The sequence below is a fragment of the Chamaea fasciata genome, unplaced genomic scaffold, assembly GCF_029207755.1.
Source record: "Chamaea fasciata isolate MVZ Bird 193981 ecotype frontalis unplaced genomic scaffold, bChaFas1.0.hap1 SCAF_1, whole genome shotgun sequence".
Lineage (NCBI taxonomy): Eukaryota > Metazoa > Chordata > Aves > Passeriformes > Sylviidae > Chamaea > Chamaea fasciata.
Genome location: NW_027094086.1, coordinates 47811860 through 47833767, shown reverse-complemented (window position 1 = coordinate 47833767; position 21908 = coordinate 47811860). Strand labels below are relative to the sequence as shown.

At 46.3% G+C, this 21908-nt stretch overlaps 1 protein-coding gene across 1 annotated transcript; it reads left to right on the top strand.

The window, feature by feature from the left end:
- The first annotated feature begins 163 nt into the window (after positions 1–163).
- On the top strand, positions 164–21039 carry GATA6 (GATA binding protein 6). The gene is made up of 7 exons (XM_066182538.1): positions 164–247; positions 1532–2445; positions 5741–5907; positions 9245–9370; positions 10709–10796; positions 10906–11012; positions 19413–21039. The coding sequence occupies exons 2-7, from the start codon at positions 1551–1553 to the stop codon at positions 19578–19580; spliced, it is 1551 nt and encodes a 516-aa protein (XP_066038635.1). The 5' UTR covers positions 164–247; positions 1532–1550; the 3' UTR covers positions 19581–21039.
- The last annotated feature ends 869 nt before the right edge of the window (positions 21040–21908 follow it).

Sequence of the window (21908 nt, the reverse complement as noted above, 5' to 3'; positions counted from 1 at the left end):
GGCCCGGCTGGCCCCGGGACTGGCACCCCTGCGGAGCCCCGTGTTTGTTTAGGGCTGGCCGAGCCCAATCAGGGCCGGCTGCCTGCAGTTTTCCGGCAGGGCTGCGAGAGGCGCCTCCTCTCTCCTTTTTATACATGAGCCGCCGGCCTCCGCCGCCGGAGTTGCCGCCGCCGCTCGCCCCCGCCGCACTGGATTTACCGCCCGCCGCGGCCCCGCGCCCCGGCCCCATGCGGGGCACCGGCATCAGGTTTGACCCCTCTCTTTGCTTGCCTCGCCGCGGTTTCGCTAGTTCTTTCTCGGTCTTCTGCCGCTGCCTCTCCGCCCTCGGGCTCTCCGAGGGGAGCGCGGGGCGGCGGCGGCTGCCCCTGGCTGGGGGAGCCGAGGGAGACCGTGCGGGCAAACATCCGATGCCGGTGCCTGGAGCCTTATCTGCCGGAGCCTTATCTCCTAGTTATCTCGCAGGAGGGAAAGACGTATTTGGTGCCTATCTGCGAGGGGGCTCTGTGTGTGTGTGTCCTGTATTCTTGTGCCTGTGGTTATCTGGAGAGTCCCGAGGTGGGCTGAGATCGGAGAGCCTCGTCTTCTCTTGCTGTCACTTCTCTGTGTCCGCTTTCGCTTTCTGCCCCATCTCTCAGGGGCTGGACACCGGGCTTTCTGTGTCAGTCCGGCCCCTCATGCAGGCAGCTCCGAACTGACGCCGCTCTGCTCGGGACGGGTGTCACCCCCGGAAGGGGTGCGGGGACTCGGGACAGGCCCCCAGCCGGGGCTGTCCCCTGGAGCCGGCCCCTCTGGCAGGCACATCCCGCCCGGCCTCGCTCCCTGTCCCGCCGCCGCCGCGCACACTTCGGGCCCGGCGCATCTCCCGTCTCCTGGGTGCCTTTCCCTCCTCCTCCTCCTCCTTTCTGTGACCTTGGGCTGCAAATATTCAAACAAGCGAGGCGATGCGCGGAAGAGCTAACATCGCTCTCCGGCGAAGTAACCTTAAAGGGATCGCCTTACTAATTGTTTTCTCGATGGAACAGAGTCAAATGACTCATTCATTGAAATAATCATAACAACGACAGCAGCCAAGGAAGGGCAGAGACAGGGAAAAATGCCCCCTCGCCCCCCTCTGGCCCCACGCCCTTACGCCCACCTTTGCCCCGGCGTGCTTCATGTTCAAATCCGCAGCCCGGGAAGCGAAAGGAGAGGGGAGCAGCCCTCCCGCGGCGCGAAGAGCGGGACCGGAGCCCCTGGCCCCGCGGGACTGGCGTCTCCCGGCCCGTCTTGACCTGGGCTGCCTGATCCCATTCCGCCGGGGCGAGGGACAACAGTGCCGAGGCGGCATGACTGATTAAGCGCTCAGAGGGGCCAGATAAGCCCTGATGAATCTCATTACGGGAGGGAGACGAGCTGTCCTGTTTGCAAACTTTGCTATTATTATTTCTCTCTCCCCCACTTCCCTGCTCTTTTGTGTCCTCCTTCCCCGCCCTGCCCTGCGGATCCCCCCCTCCACTCCTCCCCCTCCTCGCCCTTCCCCATCCACACCCAGCGGCTAGAAGGGGACCTGGATGGCCGTGGCTGAAGGCGGCTGGTACGCGGTGAAGCGGTGCGCTGCGGACGCCGGCGGTTCCTCCTGTCCCTTCGCCACCAGGGAGCCGCGCCCGTCTCCTCCTTCGCCCTCCTCCTCCTCCGGCTCCCAGGGTGAACGCGGCACCTCCAAGACTCCTCGGCCGGAGACCGACGACAGCCACCGGCCGGCCCCGCCGCCCGCCGCCGAGGGCAGGTCGCTGCTCGCCCCCTACGTCCACTTCGGGACCCCGCACCCCTCCGGCCGTCCCAGCTGGGAGGACATCCTGCTCTTCGCGGACTTAGACCAAACCAACAAGCTGATCTGGTCCAGCCGCGGCCCCAAGCTGAGCGCCCTCGGCGCCGAGCAGCCCGAGGAGATGTACCAGACCCTCGCCATCTCGGCCGCCCAGGGCCCCACGCCTTACGACGGATCTCCGGGCGGCTTCATGCACTCCACGCCCAGCTCGCCCGTCTACGTGCCCACGACCCGCGTGGGCTCCATGCTGCCCACGCTGCCGTACCTGCAGGGCAGCGGAGCTGCCCAGCCAAGCCACCCGGGTGGCGGCCACGCCGTCTGGTCCCAGCCGGCCGCGGAAAGCCCCTCGTACAGCAGCGGCGGCGGCTCCCACCCCTCGGGCCGCTTCCCCTACTCCCCAAGCCCGCCGGTGGCCAACGGGGCCTCCCGGGAGCCCGGCGCCTACAGCAACAGCCTGGGCGCCAGGGACCAGTACAGCCCCCTGGCCCGGCCGCTCAATGGCTCCTACCCGGGCCCTTACACGTCCTACGTGGGGCCGCAGCTCACCCCTGCCTGGCCCACGGCGCCCTTCGAGAACTCCATGCTGCACTGCCTCCAGGGCCGGGCCGCCCCCATCCCCGTCCGGGCACCCAGCGCAGGTAGGACCCGCGGGCAGGGCAGGGAGGGTCACCGCATGCCGGGGCTGCCCGCTGGAGGGGCGGCACGGGGGGCGGGGGGGGAGGGGGGCGGTAGGACTGCCCTGGCGAGGGGCTCGCTGGCGAGGAGCGGCCCCGGGGTCGGTGGCAGGACGCCGGTCCCGGGACCATGGCTGTTCTGGAGCGGAGGTAACTCCCGTCGTTTGTGTTGAATTAGGGGGAAAAAAATACACCTCAAAAGAAGCGGCGTTGTTTGGAGTATGGCAAGCGGGGTTACCAGCCCAGAGATCCTAAAACGAATTGCCCGGTGTAAAGTTAATTTTTATTTTTTCCAAATCAGTAATTTCCTGCTTTCCCTAAAGGCGGTCATCTGGACGCGAAACGGTGACAAATTCACTGCAAATTAATCTCTCTTGTTTCGTGGAAGAAAATAGCAGGGGCTCACTTAAACCCATTTGGGATTATTTCAACTACAAAACACTTCGCTGGTTCGTTAAAAAAGAAAAGCAGTGAAGCAAAACATCGTATATGAATGAGGAAACCTAATTTGTAAACTGCTGCTAAAATACAGACAATGTTCCTGCTGGAGTTTTGTTTTCATTTCCGAGGTGTCCCATCCTCACTTTTTGTTTTAGTTAAGGAAATTCTCGGTGTCATTAAATCAATTGTAGAAGTGGAGCTTGAGCTGCCATGATTTAGTCAGAGGTAGAAAGATTAGCAATTATTGTGATCTCTTCAGCTTTAGAATAAGTGTATGTATACATAAATAGGTGTGTGTGGCTATGTATATTTATATATATATGTTATGCACACATATATAATGTATATATACATATTTACGTAAATATGTGTATGCACACAGGTTTGATCATCATTCATTTAAGCATAAACTACCCACCAGGTGCATATATTTTATAGACACCATGATTTTCTCTTTCAGTGCAGTGTTGCAGAAAATTACCCTATGGATTTTCATCTTTCTGTAGGGCTGTACACACAATGCTTCTCCCGCCTCTCGGTGATAACCTGTAGATTTAAGTATTTTAAGCCTCCCACTTGGTGTTTAATATCATGACAGAGGGAAGAAAATCAGTTGTAGCAGTGCTAGGAGAAGCCACACATCTCAGGGTAATACGAAGAAAGTTTTTGGGTGAAACTAAGTGATGGAGGGGAAAAATCAGTTGGATTTTTTTTTCTGTTGCTTTTAAAAATTATTTTATTTTATTATTTTCTCGGGAGAGACGTGGGGTTGGAAAATATCACGGCAGGGAGAGGAGAGGGGTGAGTAAGAGAAGTGAAGGAGCTGGGCGCTGGAGGAGGTTGAGACAGGAGTGTCAAGGCAGCCGAGGAGCACAGCAGCTTCCCCTGCTCCAGCGGGTCTCTCCCACCAGTACTGGGGGCTGGAGGGGAAAGGATTAGCCTTTCCATGAGGGAAAGGACGGGTGCCAGGGCAGCCGTATCGCGGTGTAACGCGGGGTGAAGCAGCCCGGAGCTCCTGGGCCAGGCGAGTTTTCTGCTCCTGCGAGGCAAAACGCGGCAGCAAAGCCGAAGCTACGCGTTGTCCCGTTTCAAAACCGTAGGAAAATTATAGCCGAAACACATGTTTTTAGGGCTAAATATTAGACAGTTTGATCATGCTTTCTTAACGTTACTCTTAGAGATGTTAAAACAGTATCTAAAATTTAAACTTAATTCTGTTTTCCGTGGGGATAAGCGCATTACTCATTCTCTAAGGGGAAAAATATTTGAAAATGCCTTAATTTGAATTGAGAAATATTGTCACAGTAGAATCCCTTTCTGCAGGTACGAAGGCAATGCTATAAAATAAATAGCTGAGACAAATTACTGTTTAAATTCCGGCGTCCTTGAAGCCCTAAGCATTTTTCTGGTAACAGTTTTAAATGGTGCTTTTAGTGCAAAGATTATTAAAATCTTAGCGATGTGTTAAGAGCTAGGAGCTAACTACGTGAGTTGAACTGTGCTCTCTGGACTTTGCTGTGTGCCCGCTCCTCTCTAGCGCCTAATAATTCGCAAACGAAGGGAGGAGAGAAACGTATTTGGATGGGCGCGGGCCAAAAGGCCGCTTCTCTCTCAGCTCAATGCCCGCCGTGTCACCGCATCCCAGTCTCCAAATCTGCTCGACTTTTACGAGCTCTCTTTCCCTGTACAGTGAAATGTAAGAGAATAACCCAATGATGAATTTAGGCAGGTAGCAGAGGGAGAAAAAAAAAAAATCAATGACGCTCTGAGTCTGAAACATACATTCTCAGACTCGACTCGAAAGCTGCTGTAAAAATCCAAACATCTCCTTTTATTATTTCTGCATAATGTGGTATAGTCAATGTAAAATAAGTATTTATTCCTCCCTCCTTGAAATATGGAGGGGTGAATCGGAACAAGGATTCGCATGGGTGAAATTATTAGCTTTTATAGGTGGGTAATCTTTTTTTTTTTTTCCGCCCTGCATTTAAACCTTTTTTTTTTTCTTTTTTTCCCTTCAATGCTCAGTAACTGTGAAAGCAGAAGGCGCAGTATCGCTTATTTTTCCATTTCCTCTGTTCCCTATAAACCAGCTCTAATTTGACCAAATAGATGAGGCAAAGCGGCCGCTGCCCGTCGCTTCCTTGGCACACCAGGGCCCCGAACGCTGTCTCTAAACTTGAAGTTTACTAGTTGCGAGGCATTTAAGATAAGAGTTAGGGTAGAAAAGTTTTTGCCAAGCCTCGACCCTAGAGAATATTGGGCAAAACGACAGCTCCTCATATCCACGTCCCAGGGTGGCTCTGGGAATCTCTATTCTGACAGCCACCTCGCTCTCTATTCTGCACCCCTCTAAGGGCAAGTGTACCTCCCTTTCCGTCCTGTGGGCACCACGGCGGGGGGTTTCTCCCCTCGACCGGACCCCAGCCGAATTTCCCAAGGGTCAAATCCCGACGGGAGTGCAGGGTGGGTCGGGGCTGAGCCCTCCGGCGGGTCGGTGTCCGGGGCGCACCGGCTCTCTCCGGCTCGGAGAGCAACGGCGGCGCCGGGCCGGCACATTTAAATAAATAGGGAAAAAAACCCCAAAAACCAAAACACACCACCAAAAAAGGAAAAGAAAAAAACCGAGGATTTTTGTTAAAAAAAAAAAATCACCGCATGGCCGCCGTCACTGCCGGGGAATCGCTTTTCTGAGGGCCGGGTGCTCGCTCGCCCGGGGCCCGGGTTTCGGCGCGGCGGGGCCGGGGCCGCTCTGCGCGGGGCTGCACCGGGCTCGGCGGCCGTGCCCACCGCCTCTCCCCTCTGCTCCTGCCCCCAGAGCTGCTGGAGGACCTGTCCGAGAGCCGGGAATGCGTCAACTGCGGCTCCATCCAGACCCCCCTGTGGAGGAGGGATGGCACCGGAAACTACCTGTGCAACGCCTGTGGGCTCTACACCAAAATGAACGGCCTCAGCCGGCCCCTCATCAAGCCCCAAAAGAGAGTGGTGAGTCTGGAGGGAGGGGAGGAGGGGGGCGAGAGGAGTTTCCACCCAAGGAACCCCTGTCAGCTCTAGCCAGGGAGAAATCTGGGGCAAGGACGGGGGAGAGCGATCAGTGTATCAACCTGGTGATCGTCTTGGCTGCAAAACCGAAGTGGGGTGAGCAGGTTTGCAGGCCAAACTGGTCACAATGAGGGGTGACAGGGCTGGCAGCCTTTTGGGAACTGCTTCGGACCCACTTCCAGGCTCTGAGCTGGCAAAATCTCTCTGTCCCCTTGTGAGCTGCATACTAGGCATGGGCTAGCCTGGATTTTCAAGCTATGAACCCCATCTGTGAGGGGGATTCAGTGGCTTGGAAGAAATTTGTGCTGGTGATGTCGGACGTTTCCAACAGAAAAACAAAACAAAACAAAACAAAAACGAATCAAGGTTGGAAAATGTTTGTTCAGAGGGCTAGGAATTTCTCCAGACCTGCTTTGTTTGCTGAGAGCTCGATCCTTGGGAATGTAAGCAAGTTTTGTATATAATTCAAAGAAAACCAATTGTTTAAACAATGATAATAGCCTTTGTTTTGTTTTACTCCTAAGAAATGAGCGGCAATTTTTCTAAAAATATACTCCTAAAACTAGGGGGGGAAATAAATAGTACAAACCAGAACCCCTGTTTATAACTCAGGCTGGCACTGAATAGGCAAGGAGAAAATTTAACAAGCGGGAACTGCACATTATGTTTAGCAAATCTGGGTGGAGGTCAGCAGACAGAAAGAATACGCTCTTCAGTAATGGCTGTTACCGAGCGAGCCACAATAAATCACACCACAATAATCCAAGCTGATGTTTGGACCCTTGTGTATGGAGACAGTGGATCAAACTCATCAGCCTTTCAAGCCCCTTTCAGTCATGCCAGCTGCTTTGCTCCATGCTTTTTTTTTCCTTGGGCTAAAACACCTACTGTTCTTTATTTCACAACCGTTTAAATTTAGTGCCCTTACGGCACCGAGGGGGAACAAGACCCAAACACACAACGATCAGGGCAGACAGTAAGCGCTTGGGAACCAACCCACCTCCACTTAAAGACCTTTCTTTAAGCCAAACAGTTAATTGAACTTAAAGTCAGAGGTTTGCTGCTGCTAGATGCTTGTTTTTTTTCTAGCTGGTCATCCAGTAAATTTCATGACACAAGGTGTTATCCCATTAGTGGAAACAGATGCAGTGGAGGGGCCAGATCTGCCAATTGCCTCAAGTGTCAGAGCCCAACTTGCTGTGGCACCTTGGCCCAAGGCAGATTTCAAGGAGTTGACACTCAGTTCTCGCATTTCTGTGTCCTTTTTTTTTTTTTTTTTTTTTTGAGGGAAGGGTGGGGGTGAGAAGAATAAAGCAGAGTCAAACTATAGCTCGATTTCAGTCTGACACCTCAGCAAAATAACTCTGAAATAGTTCTGTATAACAATCCCTACCGAGTACTCTGGCCATAACTATAAATCAACCGTGACTGTGTGTTCATACACTTGGAAATATGTAGGTGAGAAGGGAAAACGTTTTGAAAATGCTAAAGATGTTTAGATTGCCCCAAAGTTTCTGATAAAATTCCTGCATCAGAAAAGATGTTTTAGCTTCAAACCATGCCAAAACTCGGTGTCTGTTTAGATACGGGAATGACCAAAAGTTATTGAAATAAAATGTATGAAGGTTTAGACCAGGCTGCGTAGGAAAGAAAAAGATTTAACAGAGTGAAACAGCTGACAGCTTTCCACTTGCAGAGAAAGAAAATGAAGCATATGTGTTACAACCAGCTTTCTTTTACTCAATGTGATCATGTAAAACATGTATTGAGTTGACACAATTTGAGCACTGTGTCTGTACATATTTAATAACTAGGTCAAAACTTCTGTTTTCATGACACTTGGATTTTTAAGATTAAAAATTGTATTTGTGTACTTCAGCCTATATAACACTTGGCTAGGTAGTTTGCTTTTTTTTCCCTGCGCACTTAATAATGGATTACTGATTCAAGATTACAAAATTCGCGTTTAATCTGGAACTCTTTCTGAGCTGTGGTGTAAAATGACGGTTTACGGCTAAAGACACTCAAACAGACAATATCCAAGAAACTCAGTTAGTACTCAGAATATTCTTCATTTTCAAAACATTTTTATTGGTTTCCCCAGTGGCAGGCAGCCCTGTGGTATCAAAGGTGACCCAGTTACACCTAACAACCCAGCAGTAAATGATTCAAGAGGAAGGGCATTGTACCCTTAAGTTAGTAATTTCAGTTATGGGCACTTTATAGTCAGAATAAGATTAATGCAATCCTCTAAAACTGACTTCTTCGTGTAAACTTGTTCAGCTGCCAGACACAGAGCTAGGCACAGATTTTTTTGTATTTTTTTGACAATGCGATACTTTGAAAAAGACTAGATTTATGATCTAGCTGGAATTCTTTGCTTGTGATGAACGTAAAAGAGATCAGTTGTTACAGGGACTTTTATAACCCATTCACCTTCATTTCACATGTTTATGAGGACTGCCTTCACTTATGATATACAGCCTGTGGCCATAAAGCTCTGGGTTGTACGGTTATTTCTGATACAGCATTGCTTCATCTTGGCTCCAAACTCCACGGAAGAGTGTCATAAATGGCTTGTTTGCAGTGGGAACCTTGTTGTCCCTCACAGCTTTTCTGATGGCTGAGGGAGGCTCTGCTCTGTACAACACACTCCCAAGGCATGTTGTTTTTTGTATGAAGCTAAAATGGGTGATGATAAAAAGGTCTTTTAATGAAAGTAGTGCTGTTGTTCATGTTACCCCTGGGATGCCCAGGGAAGCTTTCCCCAGATGCGGTGCCACCGAGGGCAGGTGATTAAAGTAGCTGATTTTTCCGATGAGTCAGGAGTATCAGTGGCAGGATCAGAGCTGTCTCTTCACCCACTATACAGGGGAGAGGGCTTTGAACTGTCTGGAGAGGCGGCATGGAAGTGTTGTGCCTTCTCTTCAGCTCAATGGAGCTGTAGTGTAGATATTTCCTAGCTGTCCTGATGGAAAAAGAACTGTGTGCCTGGTGGTCTGAACAGACTTCTCCTGGTCTCCAGCTGCCAAATGAGAATTTTGCCTCTGCTGTGACTGCCCAGGGTTGAAAGACATTTGGTACTTCCTCACACCATCTTTCCACTCTCTGATATGAGGATAATTCTGTTCTAATTCTGGGCTGTTGCTGACAGATACTATTAAAAAAAGCTCCTACCATCCCCGCCATGTGTTAAAGGACTTTTTACGAACCATAAAGACATAAATCACTCTCTCCTGCCCGCCTGTTTATGCCCGTGTTTGCCTGTGCTTGCCTCCAGCCTTCGTCACGGCGGATGGGCTTGTCCTGTGCCAACTGCCACACCACGACCACCACCCTGTGGCGCAGGAACGCCGAGGGCGAGCCCGTCTGCAATGCCTGTGGCCTCTACATGAAGCTCCATGGGGTAAGTGGCTGCTTCACCAGGGGAGATCCCCTGCCAGCTCTGATGCTGCTTTGGGGAAGGGGTGGTCCTCAAAAAAAAAAAAAAAAAAAAAAAAAAAGGATGAGTGAAATGCATACAACAATGGAAAAATGTGTGACATTAGAAAATGGTTGTCCCACTTTGACTTCTTATGCCTTTGACTAGTTATGTGTTTGCCACTGTAGCTCTCTCAACAGATTTCTGTAAAGAAACCACCTTTGGGTGAGTAGCAGTGGTGTTTTTGCCACTGGGATTTAAACCAGGTCTTTAGTGGGGAAAAGAAACCCTAGACCTTTAATGAGACAGTTTTTCATGGACAGACATAGCTATGCCCCCAAAACTTCGACTGTAATTCAAGCCATTGCTCTGCCAGAAAACCTTTAGATGCGATTTCAGCCGTTGTTGGACAATAATAAAGTAAAAGAACCCCTCTGTCCTGAATGTGGTGGAGGGTGTTTTGGGTGAGACTCCTGTGGATTGCATTATAGTGAAGCATAAGTGTTTGAAGAGCAAGGGCATTAGGAATGATTGGGACATGGCTGAGCCTTCAATAAAGTGTAAATTATGTCACAGGTTGAAATATTAGAACTATAGAAAACACAAGAATTGCCTTTCCTCAAACTGGTGTTAAAATATATTTTAAGCATGTGTTTTTGTAGCGTGATTATCCTTGTGAAGAACACAAAGATGATTCTTGAGCACATTTAAATATAAATTTATCCCTATAAATATAAGTCCAGATACCATAAAGCTGTATTACGGGTAGAACTGCTTATAGGAAGAAATACTAAGTCAATTCTTCTACTCTAAAGCTTCTGTCCTAAGACATTTCCTCATGATGATCTGGTTTGTATTGCTGTTCCACCGGATGAGGATGATTTTTTTTCTCATATTCATTCTTTCTTTCCAGAATCAGGCACTGGAGATAATTCCTAACTGACTGCAATAATAAATCAAGGATCAGATATACCCCATGCAATTTAATTTCTTACGGCTTATTGCCAAATGAAGCTGGTTTTCCCTAATTCTGTGCTGTTTTCCTATGGATTGATTGAGGGGTTGAAAAAACTCCCAAGTTTGCATAGAGAAATAAAAAGTCTTCCTACTTTCTTAGTTCAGCTACAATTCCCCTTGAATCAAAGTATTGTTTGGCAAAAATAGAATGCAAACATTTTTTAGAATTAGTACTGTGACACAGAAAGAATTGACTTGCTATACAGACACTTGCAATATCACATCTGGTCCTGTAGTGTATTTTGATATTTCATATTAGAGTACATATACAACTCTGTGATTGGTGTGGAAATTTAATTTTTTCAGGTTCCTCGGCCTCTTGCTATGAAAAAAGAAGGAATTCAGACGAGGAAGCGAAAACCTAAGAATATAAATAAATCGAAGGCATGCTCTGGTAAATATAAAATATAAGGAAGTGTAGCTGCAGTAGTCTGTAGTTGGTTTTTTTTTTTCTTCTCCATCTGGAAAATATTTCTTTTTAATACCAATTCCCAATTTTTCAGGTAGCAGTACTACTGCAGTTCCTATGACTCCGACATCCACGTCTTCTACTAATTCAGATGACTGTAGCAAAACTGCTTCTCCCAGCGCACAGACTGCAGCCTCTGGGGTGAGTGTCTGTGTCTGCAAGCAGGCTGATCACTGGGCAATGTTATCACAGCTTTTATCTTATCTAGCAGAATAATAATCTAAACAAACTTTCCAGTTTTGTTAGCTGATACTAGAACAAGATTTTCAGAGGATATTACATATAACTGTAAACAGAACGACAAACTGGAGTACTTTGCAAACCTTCTTGATTAAGATCTATATAATTTTTATGATTGTTAGCCACAGCTTAACCGCAGACATTTTGTTTTAAATATCCAGGTTCTTTCATTTCAAAGGTCTTCTTTTGGACAGAAGATAATAAAACATGCCCAACTGATCCTTTCAAGAAACAATTATTTTTATTTTTTTAAATATATATATATACACATACACATACACATACACATACACATACACATACACATACACATATACATATATATATATATATATATAATTCTATCAGGTAAAACCCAGAAAAATATTATCCTGCTGTACGAAGTAAATCATAAAGGCTTTCGTTTTAAACTAAAATGTGCGTTTAAACCCTGATCCAAACCCAGCTGAAACCAGGCTGGAGCACCCTGCTGATTGCAGTGCATGGGGGTTCAGCCCTCTGCCCACAGAGGGCTCTTCAGGGGCCAGATGCTCAGCATCTGGCAGCACAAAGCTCCAGAGGAGCACCCAGGAGTGCTGATCATCCCCTGCTTTAGTTTTGATCCTTATTTTACACCATGTACTCCAACCATCTCAAACTTCCTTTCTTCACTCAGCGTGTGTGAAAAATACTACTGCTATAGTTGTGAAGCTTAATGTAGATTAATTTCTAACCCCTTGGCTGTACCTATCCATATCCACACTCACTTCTCAGCCTTCTGTATCCCTTAATCTGCCACATCATTTCTTTGAGAAACTTTCCTAATGTAGCTTTCTTTAGTCCTTTACTAATGAAGACATTGTTTATAATAACTATTTTTCAGTATGTCTTGGTGTTCCCAACATCCAAATTCTTTTCAATAGTTTAATTTCTGATGTACAAAGTTTCATTGTACAAGGGGAGGAAAAACCCATTTTTTTAGCAAATGCGATTGTTTGTGGACTGACAGGGCCACCCAATTTCAGAGGCACTGGGTTTTGGGTTTGCATCCTGTGAGACTAGGATATTACTAAAAGGGCTTGTCTTGGACATGAGAAAACCTTGTCAATCCAGGAAAATAAACAGATCACATCAAAAAAAGAGTAACACTAACTGAAAAGTGAACCATTGCAGTTTCAGACTTTCCCAGTTAACTACTATGCACTGTTTTGAGCTCTCCCTTATATTTGAGAAGGAAAAAAAAGTAGCCAAATTTTCCTTAAATTTTCCTTGCATTACCTTAAGCAGTGCTTGTGATCCTGAGCAATGTGGGGAGATTTATGTAAGAGACGGAAATGGAAGCACAATCCCAGCAGACCCTGAGGCAGCACAGCCATGTGCTGTCTGGGGACAGACAGCCATGGGGAAGGAGAGGCCATACAGACGAGATTTCTTTTCCACTATGCTGCTGCCTTCTTGGCTGCCTAAAACCTGACTTCCTTTCTATTTCTCCCTAGAAGAGCACATCAAACACGTTATTAATAATCTTTATGTTATAATTTTAGTAGTGCCACTTTTAATATGGTTTTGCCAGATGGAGTTGTGTGGGTGCCAGAGGAGAGTGGCATAGGGGCATGGACTGTGGGCTAAAAGATTCCTTGAGAGCTGTTAGCAACTAAGAGCAACTCCCAGGAAGGACCCTGAGGCTGCTCTTAGTTACATGATGGCATCCCCAGTGACAGAACTTCAGTTCTCCCCAATTTTTCCATAGTGGATCAGACTGGGAGAGGACACCTGCACAGCAGCTGGGAAAATCTGTCCCCTTATATCCAGCAGGCAGCATGGTTACATCTGCACAGCATTTTCCCCACCATGATTTGATCAGATGTGCCTTGCATATGCAAAGCCCTTGCAAATACCCCCTCGTGAAAAATTTCAATGAAGGGAAGTGATGGAGAGGGGCTGTGACATGCCCTGAGGAGAGGAAGTTGCAGTGGCAACCAGACATATGGGCATCCCTCTGACTCCATCCCAAATTATGTGGAGGGCTGCTGATCTCCCACCTCTGTGCCCCAATCCCAGATTATGTAAATGAAAAGAGGATTTGCAGGGGAGCAGCTGTCAGGATATGTCACGGGCATGGTCACATCCTTCACTCTGGCTTTGCCCAAGCATCTGTAATTTAAAGGGATGAGGACTCAGGAGACTGGAAGTTTGAAGTAGAAAGTGGTGGCAGTTAAGACTGGCTCCTGTTGTCCCAGACATAATTTGGGAACATGGTCACTAGCTGTAAAGGACACCAAATAATTTCTAAAGGGCCTAAATCCTATGGAAGAGACTGAGCACTCATAAAGTCCGTTTAGGCTGTTGTGAGTGAAGTGATGTCAGCATTTTAGAGCAAGGCAGATCACATGCTGAAGCAAAGATGTTCTGCTAGACTTCTGTTTTCCTTGATTATTTTTTCTTTTTCCTTTTGAGTTGATCCATTGACAGATCAAAGGTTTTTAATTATTTCTAGAATAGGCGTTAGCTTTGCACAAGGAGAATAAACTTCTCCAGCTCATGACTGGAGGGAAAATAAAACCCTCAGATGGATGAATCCAGGCTTTATAATCTTTGGTAATTTTAACAAGACCGATGTTGATTCCTGACAGTGGTGCTGGTGATGTTGCCAAAAAACAGGCACCTGCTTGAATAACAAACCTGGTTTGTTCCCTGTGCCTTACGCAACAGGCATGGCAGCTTGTTTTTGTTTTCCTCTGTTTTTGCTTCTTAAGCCTTTATTCTGTGAAGAGGGGGAAAATGCCAAATTGACATTAGGCAGAGAAATCTGATGATGTTTTAGAAACTCTTGTGTGAAATTCACAGCGATGTTGTTGCTAAATGAAACAGAGAAAACAAATTCCTCTACTGGTACAAAAGCAATTTATTATGCCTTTGGTGGGAGGCTGCCAAAAAAGTTTCCAGTTATGTAGAAATCTAATGGAAATGAAATTCAGCAGAAGTCATTTGTGTCAGTAACATTCACTTTTTGCCCTACCTTTCTTTATCTCTTTAAAGTAAAATAAAGAAGGGAGGGCAGAAAAAGAGGAGGGCAGCAATCACTCTTGGCAATGTCTTTGAGACTATCCATTTCATGAAGGGAATCTTACATGATGCCAATTCTGAGACAAATTAGCAAGAACCTTAAATGTTGATTTTACGTTCTAGCTGAAGTTTAAACATTTAAGAGATACGATTAATGAATTGCTGTGGGGGCAAAGTTGATTTCAAACATCCCAAAATGTAGAAGTGTTTGGATGGGAGATATTTCGTTGTCCCATTGTAAAGGGGCTATTTGCCAAATTCACATCTGGATCTAGGATTTAGGCCTATTTCTGTTTTCCTAAGCAGTATAAGTACTGGGTGTCCTGTGTTACTAATATGGAAAGGGTCCAGCTGCATGATATATGAAGTTGCCTTACATCCCCATAAAAAGAAGATTTGAAGGTTTCAGGCAGCCTGCATCTGCATCTATACCTGCTCTCCCTTTGATGCTGCTGAAACTGTACAGGGAAAAGCTCCACCAAATAAATTGCTAAACGAAGGACATGGTCTGCAGTGCAAACCCATCCATTTCCATGCAGGGGCTCCAACAAATGTGATAACCAGAAGGACTTTATTCCCTTATTAGGTTAAAGGCAGTATGAAACCTGCTGTAAAATCTGCTTTTTATGGCAGGACATGGAGGCTCCTTGGGGCACAACTGATGTCAGAAAAAGCTCAGCAGCACCAAGGGAGCTCTTCTTTCAGAAGACTCTCCTGTGTCCTTTGCCTCTAGTTTGGAGTTTTCTCAGAAGGACCATAATCTCACACCACAGAAAAACTTAGGAGGTAAAATTAGTGCTTACTTCTCCCAGAAGTTTACCTTGAGAAGTGGTTCAGGTCTGGGTCTTCAGTTTTGAAGGGTGGGAAATGAGAGAGCTGACTGAGATGGCCTCCGCATGTGATGAGCTTGCAGGAAAATGCAGTTTTAACTGTCTCGCAAATGCTGGACAAATGGGGCTAGATTAGATGAACGGCTTCTCCTGCATTTGCTTTCTTCTTTTTTTTTTTTTTTCCCGTCAGAAGAAGATTTGTGAGCTGGTTAGAGGTGATGTTGTTTGCTCCTGTTTAGGTAGTAAATTGGTAGGACATTCATGCTGGCTATGGGGAAATCAGCCTCCATAGAGTATATCCCAGAGTCTGGATGAACTGGAGATTCAACCTCTTAAAACAACATGTAACCACCTGGGTATTGGGAAGTTGAATGTCCAGGGGTCCTTCAGATTACCTGATGATAATATTCCAGCTGCATGGAATAATTTTGTAGGTGTTGGGACAGAGTTTCCATGAGAAAGGCTCACCAGCATGGTTGGTAGAACTTTCACCTGGAAAATGGGAACACGGTGCCTCAGTCCTGGTATGAGTAAATATTTATCTAAACCAGATGGAATAAGATCAACAGGAGGTGTGAGGAACGTGGCAACCTAAAATACCAAAGAGCATGGCAGACAGGGCAGTATGCTGCTGGAGATCTGATACTCCAGACTCTAGTTTAAATCTTTCTTGGTCTCCTACTTCTTCTGCTTCAGTCCTCACTCCTGGACAAAATGGGATGCTACTTTCTTCTCCCCACTCAGTTTCATAAGCTGAGTCTTTTTCTTTTACATTGAATCATTTTCTTTGCTCTGTGTATATGTATCCAAAAGAGAGCACTTCATTTTTATATCAAACAGAAGGAAGCAATCCAGCTTTTTTGTTTCAGTGGGGAAAAGCAAAGAAAAAGTATTTTTGCTTCTATCCCAAAATTCTATAGGCATATGGACGCATACCTTTTGCTTGGTTTTGTTTTATTGCCAAAGCAATAAAGCCAGTTACTCATACAGCCCTTGACAGCAGTGGGTCATCAGTTTTCCAAGCCATGCTGGAAGTTGCCTCCCTCAGGAAATTAATGAAGTATTAACCACAGATTTATGTTGCTATAATACAAAGGAGAGATTAGAAGACATGTAAACTTACACGTCTGCAGTATAAACAAAGGGATCAATTGGACTAGCAAGAAATGACAACTTTGTGTATTAAGAGGGTCGTTACATCAGTAAAAAAAGCCATCATTTTGCAGTGCCAAGACTTGCTCTTTAGATTCCAGGAGTGACAGTGTTGGGAAAACGTGCTCTGTGTGGGGATGGAAGTTATTGCAGGGAGGCTGAGGCTGGAAAATTAAGGACTCCACCAGTTTGCCACAACACTTCATGTGTGAAAGAATTCTTTGCAAGTGTATTTTAACTGACTGTAGATATCATTTATGTGTTGCGAAAGTAAACTAGGCTGAGGAGGAAGAGAGTCTCAGCTGAGACTCAGCTTATTGCTGACTTAGTGTAATGTCCAAAATTCATGGAGCATTTTGAATGTGTTAAGTGGATAGAGCAAAGGTCTATCTGATAGACCAAAGGTCTAGATCAAGGCCCTCTGTCACCCCCTCCAGCTGCCCTTGCCCAGCGCATTTCCCTCTTGGCTGTGGAGGAGTGGGGGAAGGCCAGAGGGGAAAGTGTCCATCCCCTCTCCCTGCTCTTTGTGGTGGGCAGGCAGTGCGGGAAGGAGTGGGTGGAAGAAAGTAGGAGTCTTTCAGCCAGAGCTGCTGCTGCTGTTCCCTGAGTGCTGTCCACTGCAGCCTGAGCAGCCTGGTTTTGATCTGGAGCAGCTTTAGTGGGAGTACATTCCCCTCTAAGGTGCTGACAGCAGGTTTTGGTGCAATCTCGTTGTCTCTGTGGCTCTGGCAGAGGTCTTCCTCTGTACGTGGCAGGCAGGTCCTCCACAGAAAGGCCACCTCTGATGCAGACAACCTGCCTGGGGGTTGACTCATGACCAGCTCCTCCTCGTTTGGGTAAAAAGAAGAACCTTTGCAGATACAAACACAACCTCCCTCTTTGTTTGGGAGGAAGGCTGTTCCCAGTGGGCTTCATTCCATTTTTTCCTCATCTATGCTATTATCAGATTTCACCAATGAAAAATAAAGACATTACCTTTTTATAGATAGAGCCAGAAGCTGTGAATTAGACCTCATTGACTTCATCAGCATTGTTCAGCTATTTATTTCAGCTGAAAAAAGTCCTCTAAAGTCCTCTAACTAAGTGCAACTTCTGTCATCTCTTATCCCTTAAAGCTGGAAAACTAAGAGCGAAGGTAGGCAGGCTCAGGAACAGAACTGTGATACCGTCACGTCCTTTTCATGAGCTAAAGTTTGTTTTCCATGTCTCACTTTGGGAGCTGCCCAAGCTGCCTGGATTTGTCATGACATTACCGGGGTGGGGTTTCCAGGCCCAGCAGTCCTGCCCGGGTCCTGCCCGTCCTGGCTCAACAGAGCCGGAATCCAGCCTTGGACAGGCAGGGATGGGCAGTCTTCAAACAGGACGTGCCTCCATGTCCTCTCTTCTGGGGTGCCTGAGGGAGGGGTACCTGATTACCTCACATGGAAACTGTGGGACCCTGCACCCCACCTTTGTAGGGCTGAATCAGGAAAAGGTGAATTACACTTTCCAAGCCCGGAAAAAACAGGTACTGATAAGATATTTGCCTACCAGAACAGCAGTGGCAAATATGGGCAAATGGGAAGCTTTCAAAGCAGCTCCTAGTATTTTTAGCTCAGGCTAAGCAAACACTGCTCAACAGTAATTTAAACCCTTCTTCCACTATGGGGAGACTGAAGCTGTTAAAAAGTATGTCTTTTGTGCTGACAGAAATCTGTTTGAGGTATTAGAAATAAAAGGAAGGCTTTTAAAAAGCCAGGCTGATGCAAGATCAGGACTGTACAGGTTAGCATGGAACCTGCCTCACTGAATTCTCCATGCACTGTCACAGGGAAAGAGGATACAGAGATTCGTTGTCACTGATTGGCAACTGTGTGTTCAAGGGACTGATAAAACTTATTTCTTAGGTTTAGAGCTGTTTCAGCTGGTTTTGGGGAACAGATAGGGTTTTTTTTCCCCTTCCTCCTCTGCATTTCTGAGTAGTGACTAGTGGATTGGGATCATGGTTGATGACTGGGTGGAAGAATAGTAGCGGTCTATCATTTTAATACAAGATTAAGAAAATATTGAAGCCCAGGTTATTTCAGACAAAAATGGCTGCTAGCAGTGAGTATGTCTTTCAGAAGGTGAGGTTTTCCCTGGGACAAGCACGGCAACAAGAACCCTGCATCACACCATTTGGAAATTACCTTTGAATAAATGAACCCTTGCTTTTCTTCTCTCAGGACTGCTAGCTTGGCACAGCTCCAGGAGAGCCAAGAGCTCTACTCTTGTAAAATGATTAAATATGTATACTTCGTACTTAAACAGCAGGCAGGAAGCTTCTGCAGTCACAGTTTAGGATAGATTTTTTTTTTTAAAGAATTTCATCCAAAGACTATCCATTAACAAGTAAATTAAGGTTTTAAAGTTGACATATCCAAGAGTTAATTTTGCATGAAGTCAGCTCTTAAACATTTCCTTTATCAGGTGAAAATGTTGCCCCTTCTCTGTCTGGCACTGCGAATTTTTCCTCTTTAGCAGATCTGCTCAGCCTCATGGAAAAAATGATTGCTCCTTTGTCTTTTTAACTCTCCATTTCTCTGTTAAAATAAATGGACTGGTTCCAGTGTGGTTCAGAGGTTCATCTCTGTGCCTACCAGAGCTCTCCTGCATGTTGTCTTGTGCAGGGGACAGAACAAAAATGCTCCTGCTTCAAAGGCATAGTGCTTCTCCACCAGAGATTAAAAGACCATCCCCTTTAGTGGCCAGTCCTAAAGTGGTTTTGGCTGGCGTTTTGAAGGGTCAGGAATGATTTTAAGCATTTCAAGGGCTAAAGAGCCCAGAGAAAACTGCTTTCCAGGAGGTGCTCCATATCTGCTTCTGGAGAATTGGGATGTGTCTGGCTTCTCCCTTTTGGGGGCGAAAAAACTAGAGCTGCCACCACTGTCAGATCACATTTTTGACGTTGGCACCTGTGTCTCTTCAGTAGGGGGCAGTGGGACACATGCACATTTCCTTCTTAATCATGAGCTGATTTCCAAGTTTTCTGCACATCACATGGTTTCATTTCCACCTCTTCAAACGCAGACATCACTCCCAGTAGCAGGGTGGGACGACTGGGCTCATGCTGAGACTTTTTTTGCTTCAGGGTTTCAGGGCATGGAGGCAAGCAGAGGGCAATCCCCATTTTTGAACAGAAATCCTGTGCTGATGGCTGCGCTTCAGACCCTCTGTGCTCTCACTTACATGTGCCCTGGTGTGTGTAAAGCTCATCTGCTCAATGAATCTCTCTCTGCTCTCCCCCTCCCTGCAGGCAAGCTCCTCGGTGATGTCTGGCCCAGGAGAGAGCACCAGTCCTGAAAGCAGCAACCTTAAGTATTCAGGTCAAGATGGGCTGTACACAGGAGTCAGCCTGACCTCCACGGCTGAAGTGACAGCATCCGTGAGACAGGATCCTTGGTGTGCCCTGGCTCTGGCGTGACCTGGTGAGAGGGAAGCTGGGTCCTGGCAGCCCCCAGACATCTGCGCACGGTTTCCTCCGTGGAGCGGCCGCAGCGGCAGCGAGAGTGCTGGCAAAGACCATTCCTCTGAAACAGTTTTTGAGCCTTGGTGGCAGAGGTGTTTTTCTACTTCCGAAAGAGGCTTTGCCGAAGCATCCAGTTCCTCATCTATGCAAGAAAAATGTAGGGAAAGCAAATGACCACCGGGGATAGCTAATGCAGCCTTACACTCTCAAAAAACCCCTTCAAAAACCCAAAAAAAAAAAAAAAAAAAAGGAAAAGAAAAGAAAAAACAACAACAAAAAAGAAGAGATAAACCCTCACCTATTGATAGATTCCAGAAATACATCCTCAACTTACCCAGCAGCGCTGCCTTTCTGATTAAATAGTTGTTTTCACTCTCTCATCGCCTTTTCCCCCATAGAATTTGGTGGAAGTTGTCAGTGTCGAGGAGAGAGTAGCAAAGACTTTAATTACTAGAGATAGTGAGATACTTTTAATGAGTGTCAGAAGTGCTTACAGCTTGAGTTGATGCAGACTTCTCGCACCAAACATTTGATGTCTTCAGACAGACCCCGTCAGACCTCTCCTTCTGTGCTCTCCATCTTCAGCGTGCCTTGCTCTGCTCTTCCAAGCCCAGCTATGTCCCTGGAAGAAATCACATTTGGTACAAGTCCCATGAGGTCCAGCTGGTTAAGGAGATTTTGGGATTGGTGTTTTTTGGTTTAAAATATTTACTCACTTTTCAAGACTGCGACATAACTTTTAAAGCACACTGTGACTGAGATTTATGAAAGTCCATATTTCCTGGCTGAACTGTGTAGAGTCAGTCAAAATTTGTAAACAGGGTAGCAATCAGATATTTTTCTTCCATATATACAATAATTTTTTTAAAGAAGTGCAATTTGCGTTGCAGCAATCAGTGTTAAATCATTTGCATAAGATTTAACAACAGTTTTTATACGAATGAATGAATGTAAACATTTTAACTTAATGGTACGTAAATAATTTAAAAGAAAAACTTAACTAGGCATCCTTAGGCTTTTTAGCGCAACAAAAATGCATCCACTTTCTGTATTTCCAGTTGTTAAAGCAAGAGTTTCAAAGAACAAGCCTTCTCTCAGGAAAATTGCCCTAGCCATCTGCTCCGAAGTGTTGGACAAAAATGCAAATGCATCCCCAAGGGGTTTTTTTGCCATTGAATAAGTGTGTGGTGGAAAGCAACAAATTGCAATGAAACTTTACTACCTAACTGATACATATGTAAATACTACAGAAGATATCTAGGCATCTTGAAAATGTAGGATGCAATCTGTATAGTGTGACTGATGCATAGTTAGGTTGGTTTTCATTGGTTTTTAAGTGGGATGTCATTTGGAAAGTTGTTTCATCAGAGCTTTACAAATAAAAGGGTATCATTTTAGGATTTTTTTTTCTGTACAGTGTGCCTTTTCCTTTGTCTCCAACACAATTACTAAGCTACATTAAAAGCTATAGAAATGTACCTGGTACAGGCGACATGTCTGATAGCTGCAAGGAAGGTGTCCAGCTGAAGCATCTGCTCTGCCTTCCTAAGTCTGAACTGTGTGCTTTTTCTGCAGCTCTCTTCACTACACCTTCTGATGATCTGTAAAACTAAGGCTTCCACCTACCAACACAGGCTCCTCATGGGCACATGTGAGATTTTTTGTTGAAAGTCTGGGGAGCTGAGCTCATGCTCTGTGAGGACTATCATTGTTTTTGCTTGCCCTTCACATCACAGCTAAAGGGTGTCACCCAGGTTCCCTGAGTAGGCAAATATCAGGATGTTACCCACTACAGATGTAACTGCTGAGTGGCAGAGGCTTTGAGTGCCTGCTGGCATCCTCTTGTGGACAAAGGTGAAGGACAGCAAAAACTGAAGGCACTGCTGCTGAGAAGAGAAGACAGTGAATTTTAGCTACTGAAGGAACTGGAAAACATTTTGCTGGCTCTGAGGACTGGTTCTCTTCATTGCTCAGTTTGTTGGAGCCAGACTTACAGCCAGGTGTGATTTCCAGCTATATCAGCAGTGCTGTTGGACTGGGAAGCCAGTATGCCCAACCTCTATACCCAAAAAGTGGCTACAGTGTGTCTCTTTGTCTCTCTGTGCCAGACCTACCTTCTTTTGGGGTGAATTGGGGTAGCTTCTTGGCCTCCAGTGAAGCTATGCTGACTTGCACCAGCCAAGAATCTGCCTTTTGGTTTTCCAAACCTGACAGCTGAGGCTGCCTCCTTATGCCAGAAGTGAAAACTGATCCTAGCAAAAAAGGGATCAGGCTGAGCCTTGC